The sequence below is a fragment of the Amia ocellicauda genome, chromosome 4 (assembly GCF_036373705.1).
Source record: "Amia ocellicauda isolate fAmiCal2 chromosome 4, fAmiCal2.hap1, whole genome shotgun sequence".
Lineage (NCBI taxonomy): Eukaryota > Metazoa > Chordata > Actinopteri > Amiiformes > Amiidae > Amia > Amia ocellicauda.
This window is the reverse complement of record NC_089853.1, coordinates 7998769-8010925: the sequence shown is the minus strand read 5'-3', so window position 1 is coordinate 8010925 and position 12157 is coordinate 7998769. Positions and strand designations below refer to the sequence as shown.

At 40.2% G+C, this 12157-nt stretch overlaps 1 protein-coding gene across 2 annotated transcripts in view; it reads right to left on the bottom strand.

Annotated features, from left to right (window-relative positions):
• mrvi1 (murine retrovirus integration site 1 homolog) overlaps positions 1–12157 on the bottom strand; it is a 30990-nt gene that overhangs the window by 7849 nt on the left and 10984 nt on the right. Inside the window, exons 5-15 of one of the 2 annotated variants that reach the window (XM_066700835.1) lie at positions 8363–8578; positions 6183–6289; positions 5549–5616; positions 5088–5261; positions 3511–3588; positions 2869–2915; positions 2629–2685; positions 1809–2354; positions 1499–1577; positions 759–885; positions 519–549 (exon numbers count right to left, since the gene is read on the bottom strand). In XM_066700835.1, coding sequence (XP_066556932.1) covers positions 519–549; positions 759–885; positions 1499–1577; positions 1809–2354; positions 2629–2685; positions 2869–2915; positions 3511–3588; positions 5088–5261; positions 5549–5616; positions 6183–6289; positions 8363–8434 — 1386 coding nt within the window. In that variant the 5' untranslated portion in view covers positions 8435–8578. Of the gene's footprint in view, positions 1–518; positions 550–758; positions 886–1498; positions 1578–1808; positions 2355–2628; positions 2686–2868; positions 2916–3510; positions 3589–5087; positions 5262–5548; positions 5617–6182; positions 6290–8362; positions 8579–12157 lie in introns of those variants that run through there. The other variant, XM_066700836.1, reaches the window with a different exon arrangement.

The following is a 12157-nucleotide window of genomic DNA, read 5'->3' as shown; positions in this document are numbered from 1 at the left end:
AAATCTCTTACACGGTCACTTTTCCTCAGGGAACTTAATTCTCTGCTGTGTGACAGACAGCCAAACTTATGAAATTATATACACGCCATCAATTTTAGCAAGATGTTCATTTATTTTTTTTCAAAGTGTGATAACCTAGAAAAAAATACTTTTGCTGCCAAATAATAGTTTGAATTATACTATAAAGTATAATATGTAAAGTAATAATATAATTTAATATGTATATTTAAGTAAAGCTTTTTTGTGGCAGAGGGTTTCTTTCTTCTATTGATCTTTGATCCTTACAAAATCAGCAAAGTTTGCCTTTGGGAAGATTTGATGAGGTGGAGCCCAAAGTGTTATACTGTCCAGTGGGTCCGGGTCAGATTTGCACAGCCAGGAATCATACTTATTATAGTCAACTCCGACCAACTCATTTAATAAGAAATTACAAAACTAAAGTACTGAAATTGTGCATCAGATACACTTCTAAACTAACCCATTTTAATTGTCTGCAGTGCTTAAAAGATAATACTAACCTCAACTTCTTTTTCTGTGAGGGGAGGTGCACTGAAATGAAGCACAACAAAATATTACTTTCCCTTAAACTTCAAAGGATACATTTTTGTCCAACAAGTGTAAAATATTTTCTACATAAGTATGGACATCAGTATTTACAACTTAATTAATCACAAAAATACATTTAAACCAGTGCATGGTTGATAAGCACTGCAGTTTCAGATATTATAACGTGTCTGTCATTTTGTGATGTATTGTACCTGCCAGGCAGAGAGCGGTGCAGTTTGAGTTTGCGCAGCATGATGTCTGAAATGTTAGGCATTACATCCGAGGTGCCTTTGGTCTCCTCCTCTGTAGCTAATGCTGGAGTGGTATTGGAAGAGGTCCCTGGAAGTTTAAATACAGCACATTTAACAGCACTTAACAGCCGGGAGCAACTACTGCTGACCACAATCACTTTCTGTATATCACATGTTTTATGCTCTTCCAACAGCTTCGATGAAAATAGGAGTGATGATGGTTGCTTCTGATTTCTTAAAGAATGGCATATTTAAAAATACTGTAAATATGCACCCAAAATATGATAATTGACCTTACTGCAATTTATTTCCCAGTGATGGCACAAATTAACTGAAAAGACATCCAATTAGCCAGCTCCACATAAGAACCATTATATTTGATCTTTAAATGATAGCTCTTTATATCACATACACGCCCTCTGCTGTCAAGCAACTGTAACTGCACTGAAACCCTGGCTGTCTGAGCACAGGAGAACACTCTGAACTTCCAAGTTGAGTACATTTTTATTTTGTTTGTTTTTTTAGGTTTTAAAAGTTCTGTTCGGAAATAAAATCATATTTTTTTCAGAACAAATAAGAGCATCTGGAAGTTCTCATCCTATGGCATAGCTTTTGAGCTTTTGTGATGCTGTAATATAAAACAGTCTGATAAAGACAGGAAATGTCCTTCTGTCCTGTATTGTTCAATACAAAGGTCGTACCTTTTTCCTGTTCAGCTGTTTCACTGAGATCCGGCAGCTTTGATCCAACGATGCTCTGGTTCCGCATCAGCTTGTTTTCCTGGACAGAGAAAGGAGAGTTCGTGGAGAGCTCAACAGCTTGTTTGTCACACAGAATGACACTTAAATGGGCATCAACAGCAATCAGACATATTTGTTATGTCAATTCTGAAGAAATCGTACTTCTGTTTTTTATTAGGTAGATGTTAAGCAGCTGAGTGAACAACACTGGATGATATTCAATTAAATGTAGTGAGCAGGACAACGCCCTCACAGCCTCCTTCATGCTTACCTCACGCAGTTTGCTCAGTTTCTGCACTTTGACTGGCTGAACGGGAAAATCCTTGTAACCAGTAGACTTCAGGAGCGCGCTATTGGATTTGTCATAAAATGAAAAGGATTCGTCATTCTTGCCTGGAAAGCTCTGTGCCCCATTTCGGACAGTGGCGGGCCCCACAGCATCCCATGACACTGCCCTCATGAGGGGAGGGCCACAGCCAAAGGACTTCAGTTCGGCCGTGCAGGCCCCAGGGGGGAGAGCCTGAGCAGCTGCCTTGGAGATGGACACCCCGCCACTGGGAGAGGAACCCCCCCTGGCAGAGTGATCTCCCTCCAGGGTTTTCCTCACAGAGCCCTCCTCAGGGCCCTCGTCCACCCTTCTGCCCACAGGCGACGGGGCCTTCTTCCTCATATCGCCACCAAGCCGTGCGTCACAGTTTTCTTTCTGCTCCAGAGACGCTTCCCTGGCACTCCCGTAGGCGCTGTGGCGAGGAGACAGCGTTCCCTGCGACACCTTGCGCTTCTCGTTGTTCTTTCGATCGCCCTGTCTTCTGGGGCTCTGCTGAACAAAAGAGCAATTTAAACCATAGCAAGCAGGAACAAAATATGTTAGATTTGTATCCCAACAGATTTGTAAACAATGCTTCCATATGTCTGTCTACCTATATGTAAAAAAACCTCAACTATATATACTCTGTTATATATTATTGATTGTGTTGACCACAACATTCAGCAATATTTTTCAAAATAGACTTTGCACATGAAAAACAAACAAACGGACACAAAACAGACACTGAATGAATTGTCGAGAGTGAGACAGCAGCAGCACTGACCTCCGGCTCCTGTCCCATCACGTCTGCTGGCTCTCTGACACTGGGCACCTCCAGATGCTGACAAGAACAGCGGTAAACACACACACAATGAATGATGGGGACAGACAGCAAAGGACTACAGCTACACAAAGCCTTGACATGCTGAAGTCGGGCATGACTTATAGAAACATCTGCAAACACAAAACTATTCCTTGCCATCTGATTTCCCAGGAGAAGAAACAGTAATGAAGTATCCTGTACCTGAGTTGTGGTTGGAGTGATATAATTAACCTCGCTTCCATCCGGAGCTGGAAAAACAACCAGAGCAAAAAACAAGTGTGTAACTTCATATTGAATACAGCCAGCATGGCCATGTTGCTTAACCATGCACTTTTTGAATAACATATTTGTACATTTGAATACAACTGGCTTGTTTTAGCATAATATTCAGTGTTATAAATCAGGGGTTCCCAGCCCTGGTCCTGGAGGATTTTGTTCCAACAGAGCTCTCAATTACTTAATTGAGCTAATATTGTCCTTTACATTATTTTAAACAGCAGGGCTGGAATTTATCTTATTAAGGAACCAACTTTGTTATCAGTTATACAATTTAAATGTAAGCAAATAAGTTCAATTAAGGGTTCAATTAAGTAACTGAGAGCTCAGTTGCAAAAGCAGCAGCAAGGCAGGGGGTCCCCAGGACCAGGGCTGGGAACGCCTGTTATAAATGACAACTAGTTGCAACTTGGATTAAAAATCCAAACTCAAGCTGTGTAGGGCCCACAAGGTTTTAATTATTGCGTGTGTATAATGTAAATGATTTAACATGAAATTAGAAGAATAATACATCCATTGTCCTGTGACGAATATCTAAAAAATATAGCTACGGGCTGCAGAACATACCGATCTGAGGGGGCACAGTAATGGAGCTGCTTCTTGATGGTACAGGAGAAGACCGAGGAGTGGGATTTGGTGAAAGAGCTGCAATCACAAACACTTTCTCGTTAAAATAGTTCCTTATTATTGATGCTTAAAAAAAAAGTAGAATAGTACAATATCAACTCACTGAATATATTTCAGAATATGTTTTAGGCTCAGTCTTCAAGTGTTTTATAACAACCTGCCAATTCAGAATGGGCTTCATTTCCATTTTATAATGCTACACGGAATGCAATGTCTTTTTTTTGTTTTCACTTTTTGAGGAGCAAGGGTTTGTTTGGCTTCAATGTCTTTCACAGAGAAACAGAGTCGCAGGTTGGGGTCAATCCCACTTTTTCAATTCCGATTCCCTTTGGTCAGACCTCATTCCAAATTGCAATTCCAATTATTTTTTGCCATTGATATAACAGGCTCTACTGGAACTCGATTGAAAAAGGAATTACAAACAAAAGTGGAATGGAAAAACTGGAATTGACCCCAGAGTTCTGCAGAGTTTGGGGAATCTGGCACAAGCCCAGGCATTAGTGCAGGACTCCAACGAAACATCAACTAGATGTTAAGGTTTGATAAGACAGGAAGCGAGCAGAAATAAAACCAACAGTAATCAAAATGAATGAGATGATGGTCTGCATCTCAGTGATATATGCTTCAGTGGAGAGTGAGAGGGCACTTCCTGGGGAGAGGTCATTTACAGCAACTCACAGCACATAAAACAGTACAGACACAATATAATACACACACTCTCGCTAAATAATTCACTGGACGCTTTCTAAAACCAAACCTCAGTAAAAGTAATGTCTTCGAAGACATGTTAATAATGTAGAGAGGGGAGAACATGGCATTTATCTAGCTTTCAAATGGACAAGAGAGTGGGTGTGTGCTGAACGGCTGCTATCAAAGACATTTATTTTTCACTTTTTATTCACCAACGTCATTCAATACATAAATGGCAACTGTGCAATTAAATTAAGTTAAGGTTATCTTATTGTCTCCCTTAACATAAATTCGAACAGCAGTGATGGAGATCTTGCACTTTTGAATCCATGCAACATGAATTTAAATAATTGTGTGACTGCACGACAGCAATTTAATTTTGCTATTAAATCACTAGGAATAACAGTGTATGTTTTTTATGCTCCATCTGAAAGAATAAAGGGTGTCTTTACACGATGACTAATGTCTTGTTCTTGTTTAATATTTTAATAGCTTCGTGAAGAACGTACGATTCGGGTTGTGCTTGAATGATAAACAGCATTTCGGAGATTACAGAGCATTTTCTGGTCTGTGTTCTGATAATACACATTTTCCATTGAATGATTTGCACAATTGTTGTTGTTTTCTTCTCAGATGAACATCAAATACACAAATGGCATGGTTTGCTCAAAGTATTATCCAGGATTTTAACAACAAATTCCTCCAGGTGGAGTTCAGAGAAAACTTTACACATATAACAATAACTACCCACTCCGTCTTCTGACAACTGAAGATATATTTCTCCCAGTGACTGAAAGTATGTGTACAAGACACATATCCAGGTATACCTGTCGGGGAGTCTGACAGGCTGCAAGTTGACCTTCGACCCCTTCGAGTCAGGAAGCGCTCACTGACTTTCTTTGCTTCCTCCAGCAGCTCCAGATTCTTCTTCTTATCGTCATCAGATATCTCGACATCTGGCAGCTGGTCTTTTACCAGGTCAATCACATGGCCTGTGTAGTCTAGAGGGATATACGAATGAGGGAGTATTATTAAATGAGTTGTCACACTCCAACCACAGAGAGTACACGACAAAAAGAACATGGAGTGTCAAAAATCAACAGCTGAATGTATAAAGAAGCCGTGTTCAAAGTGTCCGCACCAGGTTTCCCTTGAGTTGTCCGTCCGTGTTTCAAGGATCAGACACCAGCGTTCACCACAGACGCATCCAGCAGGAGCAAGAAACAAAATCTGAACACAAACATTTCCTATCAACACTGAGGTCAAGAAAACTGTTCACCGATCCTACCGACTGTGGTGATTGGGTTCCCTGAAGAGAACGAGCTCCGTGAGAGTCGAGGCCTGGGGCTGTGCGGTCTGTGGAAATCAATTGAAACACAGCATCTTCACAATCTGCCCGCAAGTATCTTTTTATTCTTTCTAGCACTGCAGATGGAGCCGCAGGTGAACAGAAACCATTCAGCACAGCAAATAAGTGTAATCTTGAGGATTACTCACATAAGTTACTTTTGTTCCCAGTGTGCTGAGCAGCAAACATGGATGCACGCCACTACTTATGACTCAGAGCTACTGTACATTAGCTAATAATATGTTCGACAGTTCAAGACAAACTGTTCATGAAAGCATCTGTCTCCGGTTATAATTTTCAGATCATTATAGTCATTATAGTTAATCTAAAACCTAATGGGAGTTTACAGCAAGTTTCTTTCAAACTCAGGATTTTGTTTCCCGATTTTTTGTTTAAGTAGTTCACTCGTCTTTTCAGTGGATTGCTGAAGATACATAAAACACAGAAGTGCTACCAAGTCCAGTATTACAGTGGATTCTGAAATATTGAGCTGTGGTAGTTTTTATATATGATTTGGAAAACTCTCTCCAAAGTGAAATAACTACATACAATAAAAAGAATACCCTCAGAATACCTGGTCTGTTCGAGCGGTTTGCTGTCTTGGTCCATTTGGTCGGCTTGTCTTGGGAAAATGATGGAGGGTGCAGTTACATTCACCAGTCTGTTGTCAACAGGAGTACACTACAGATAGGGAAACATTGTACACATTAGCTCAAATAAATTGCCACTAGGGAAACACACAGGCACTATATTGTGATATTACGGAAGAAGCTTTAAAACGTGGGGGTTGGTTAACATATGCAGAGACTTTTCAGACTGTTTGGAAGACCTTCTCGTGTGATAACACAACAGGAAAACCAGGAACAAAGGGTTAAAACTCTTGGTTACTATTTTGTATTTATTTTGGCCATTACATTAGAGAGAAAGACATATTTTGAATGCTGCCATCTTTCATGTTTTTGTCTTTCAGTTTCTGTTAAAAGAAAGTTCAAAGCTCAACTGTAATTTGACATATGGCTTCTGTCAGAGCAAAAGCACACAAACAAGTGAAATTCCAAGGGATTAAATGAATGTTCATAGAATTAGTGGAAAACCTAAACTCTTTAAAAGCTAATATACACATATGTTCCAAGGGACCAAAAAAGGGGTCTGAGGTAGAAAAGTAAACACGGTGCAGATTTCATAAAAGTAGTTTCCACTGTAATTATGAATGCTATTTTCAAGGACCTACATTACTTAAATAACCTGAAAGCATTTTTTTTTTTAGATGTCACCCACAGAATTCAACAATCACAACACAAAGCATTATTTAAAAGAGCACTTATGGGAAAAGAACCACACTTTAATCTTCTATGAGTTATTTAAGGAAACGGTATGATTTCACTGACTAGCAGGTGGTCCAAAACCAGCAAGAAAAATTCCAGCTGAAACATTTTTAGATTACCATAGTGTTAACTTTTGAACCCCTTTCCTCATAAGCCTAAATAGTTTCCCTTGAGATAAACCGGAGCTCATAACAGACACTGAGTCATCGCTGCTTTATTCATAAGATTTATATAACGGAGATAAAACTGTGATTTTGACCTTTTTCGCTTTCAGTGAACAGAATCAGTAAATTATCTGGCATAGTATGCAGAGCTTATTGAAATCAGCTAACGACTGTATTTCTGGAATATGATATTCAGTTCACGAGCCATTTTCAGGGCTGGTGGTATATCCAGACCCTAATGTGTGGAATGTTTAATTTGAAAAATGTATCTCTTATCCATAAATTGAAATGATTGTAGGGCATTTTCTTCCAGGGAACCAAGCCACAAACCAGAACCGCAGCATATTTTAACGGCTGACTTTTTTGTACAGAAGCTTATTAGATAGGTCGTGCTTCTCTAACTTTTAAGACTGCAGTCAGAAATAAGCAGGACTATAAAATACATGTGATGGCTGTAGATTTATTGGGTAGAGTCTGTATACACACTCAGAAGTATGTACACACACGCCCTAAACTCCTAGATTAGATCACAGTCTTGTTATGGTCTTAGGCAGTGTTTCTTAATTTTGTTTACAACTGTCTGACTGCACTGTAAAAGACTGACTCAGCTGTATTAATGCAACCAAAATATTGTGAGGTCCCACAACTGCATAGCTCTTTCCAGAAAGGCTCCGCAGTGCTGCTGGAAATGTTTTAGCAGGTCTCAGAGCAATATACACTTGCTCTGTGATTATAAAAACTCCATTAGCAGTGTTTCTGGGACGTGTACAAGCACGGCAAAGTGACATTAAAAGACATATAAAACATGCTTTACGAAGAAATTAAACTAAAAATTGAGAGTCTGCGTGGGTCGGGTTACAGTGGAAAAATCAGAGTGTAAGATGCAAAACTTTACAGCAAAACCCAGATCCCTGACAGTTTAATGTGAAGCATTTTCCAAAGCAATCATCTCTGCACCAGTACGGTATCATATTCACACAGTAAAAGAATGCAAAATAAACAAGAACTAAAAATGAAAAAGAACACTGAGCACATTGCCGAAGAGGATTCATGAGACAGAGATAAGCAGTTACCTTTATCTTAGAAAACAATTGTAACAAGATATTTCAATCCCTTCTTCTAGAGAGAGCAGACAATCTACATGTGTGTTTTAGTGAGTGGAATGCACTCTGAGGGCGATGAGATGGCAATAAACTTGGGAGTAATTCCAGCAGGACTGAACAGACATTAAAAGGTCCGAGGAAAGAGCGAGGCCGTGTCCTTACAGAGACTGGAGAGCTGGAGGAGCTGTCTAACTCCTCTGGGGAGTCCTCCTCTTCCTCGGGGAGGGTGGGCATGGCTGGGGGCTGGCAGGGCCTGGGCTTGGGTCTGGGGTGAAGGCAGGGGCTCCGAGCTGGGCTGGAGACGACCGGAAAGGGTGGGTCACGGGGGCTGTCACTCTCTCCCTGGGCAGAGCTCGGCCCGTCCTCTTCTTCGACTGACTGAAACAACAGCGCAGACAAAACAGTCCCATCACCCACTCACGAATCACACAACGACGCAGAGGTCAACATGATTCAAACCGAGCGTATCCCCAAATATAAATGCTCTCATATTATAGGGTGTGCCTGATTATTTCCTGTTACAGTACACAGAAATCGGTCCCGAGTTCAGACTCTGAACAGGAAATACACACTGCAGTGACTCTTTGCTGAAACCAATGCACATCCATTGACTTCATAAACCATTTTGATTTTATTGAGAAATAAAAGAGAGAGAGTGGTTTGGAGCTCTAATAAAACACTTCTCTTAATAGTCGGTTCAGTTGCCTCTATTCATTTAGGTTTTATATTCCTTGGCTTTTGTTTAATGTGATAGCCAAAGAAAAATGAATAAAAACCCCATGCTAACAAATGTTAACATTTAGTGACCTATACTCTGTGTAGTCGCTTAAGTAGCACAGGGCTTTTCTGTATCGTTGGGATTCATGACATTTTGCTGTCAATACTATAAAATTGTAGCCACACCGAGAGAAAACATTCCCCATTAATGTTTTCGACTTCCACTTAAACCCTTATACACTCAATAGTGTAAGAACAATTATATGAAATGCAAAACACAAGCCCTGAAAATATCATCTGCTCTGTTAGCGGTATTAACTTTCATGATCTCTGGCTCATTGTAATGTCAGGAAAATGTAGCCTTGCAACAGGGCTTAAATTACAGGCGTTCTCTGAAACAGTCTATTCAGCTACTACAGAAATATATTCAAATGTGATTTAATAAAGATTAAAAAAAAAGATCTTCTCAGCAATAATCTTATTCACCAATCATTCAAAATGGCTCCTGACTCCCTCACTCCCTGTAACTATAGACATACTAAGCCAAGAAAATAAACACAAACAAAACAACCACAACAGTTCCACAGCAATGATCTTCCTGCTTTGTCTAACAACATATATATATATAACCACATACGTTTCCAAAGCAGCAGATCACATTGTATATGAAAACAGACTGTAGCAGTCTCAGCCCACTGCATGTTTTGCACTGATTTCAATTAAATACACGCCTTTCACGTCTGCACGTTTAAATTTGTGTTCTCCCTCTCCAGTCCCCGTGCAGTGCATGTGTTAATTAATTGATTGGAGTACTTAAAGCCCCTGTGTCGCCAGTTACGGGGTGGCCACTCCCGGGACAGTGCAGGTGAGAGGACGGTCGGAGCAGAGGCACTGGGGAGCGAGAGCAGACAATGGAAGAAAAGCTTTGGTTTTATAATCCCCACTGCTGATCCTCTCGCCTGCACTGCTCACTGGTTGTTTGTGTTTGTGTTTTGTGTCTTTTAAATTAATTTACCCTAAAACTGCACAGTTTTCAGAGGGAGAACAAATGCAAAGGGTAATCAGATGCTCCCATTGGGGCAAAGGTATAGGCGTCCTAGGTTTAAAACAAATGGGTCTTTCTTTAAAACTCCAAATGGCATCTCTGTGAAAAGGCTGGGATGAGCCGAAGGTGGCTGGATTAAATCTGGGTCTTGAAGATCTGATACATCCTACTTAGCCATAGGGGCAACTTCATGGGCTAGTGAGGCAAACTAACAAGGTTCAGATGTGAGACCACCTCTGCCTGGCTTCACAGGGTGCAGAGGAGAGAAGTGAGGATAACAGTGCTAGCTGTTTTCGTAGTTGAGGTGGCCAAAATGTTAGATAATCCAGTGCAGAGCTGACATTCAAATGAGTCACTTAAAACTCATATGAACTCAAGCACTCAAATAAATAAATCGCTCTTCCCAACTTGTCACTTATCCGGCTTCTTGAGAAATGCATGACCGTTCTGCGAATGAAGTTAGTATAAACTAATAATAACTCTATTACGTAAGTTCTGCTAATTGCTGAAAACACAATGGTGATTTAATATGTCTCTCACAAAACTAACACATTTGATTATGTCATTTCTGCTTCTTCTTTACTTGTGCTAAACATGGATTGTAACATTTATTTTCTAGATTATATTTGAAAGACTAATGTTCCCTAGAACATTGTGATCAAGCATCACCTTTTATTAGACGGCTTTAGAAGGGTATTAGATAATATGGCAGTTTTTTGTTTAATGTGTGGAGTACAAAATCCTCACAAGATTGATTTTCTGAATGAAGCCCATTATTTTTCTTACAAAACAACCCTGGCCTTTTACATGAAGTATAGTTAAAGGTACCATTTCATGAGCGTCTCATTGCAATGTATTATTCCTTAAACTAAACATAGCTATATTTCATAAGACGGTATCCTACAGGAGAACCTACTGGTACATGGCAATGTATATGGTACATTAAGCAATTGGCAGTTGGGGTTAACTGATATAATACTGAAAATCTTCCATTAGATTCCAGTTAACGTTCAAAATAGGTTTCATTAACTGAGTCACTAGAAATAGCATGAAAGAGTAGGCTATTACATTAAATTCAACAGATAGTTCATTCTTTTATACATTTTGTTAACCTTCTATCTTCAGTTCTTCAATTATATACAGACGGGTGACAAATTGAAGGAAAAACCAACATACAGAGTCTCAGTAAGGTGTTGGGCCCCACGAGCCCCAAAACAGCTTCAATGCTCTTGGCACAGATTCTATGAGTCTCTGACTCTACTGGAGGGATGAACTGCATTCTTCCAAAAGATATTCCCTCATTTGGGGTTTTGATGTTGGTGGTGGAGAGCGCTGTCTAACACGTCGGTCCACAATCTCCCATAGGTGTTCAACTGGGTTGAGATCTGGTGACTGTGAAGGCCGTAGCATATGATTCACATCATTTTCATACTCATCACATTGCATTAAAAAAATAAATAAATAAATAAATAAAGAGCAGAGTGGTCTCTATTTGTTGTTTTTTTATCGTATATCATACAAGTGTGTTTATATTACAATGCAGTTCAGAGCCCAGCGGCCCCAGAGAGCGCCGGGGGCAAGACCCATCAAGACAGTGCATTGTCATCCTGGAAGAGACCACTCCCATCAAGAGAGAAATGTGTCACCATAGGATAAAGGTGATCACTCAGAATAACTCTGTCATGATTTGCAGTGACCCTTCACTCTAAGGGGACAAGTGGACCCAAACCATGCCAGGAAAATGCCCCCCACAGCATAACAGAGCCTCCGGACCCCCTCACTGTAGGGGTCCAGCAGTCAGGCCTGTCCCGTTCTCTTGGTGTCTCACACATGCACTCGCCCACTTGTCCAGAACACGAGCCAGTTGAGCGACTGAAGCTCCTGCCATTCGTGCCCCAATAATGACCCCTCTTTCACAGTCACTTACATCCTTTCCTCTTGCCATCTTGATCCAAAATCGAGGTCAACTGGGCCTGCTCAGCATTTGTATACATGCACAGAGCATGATGGGATGTTAATTGCTTAATTGTATCATGTAGTACACCTGTTTGGAGGCATCTGCATTCGTTATGTTCCTCCACTCATTTATTCAGGTTTTTCCTTTTATTTGTCACCTGTCTGAATATTGTACAATATAGTACTGTTTTGAAAATATTCATAATATCTAGAAATAACATGTTTCATGTTTTGGGAGA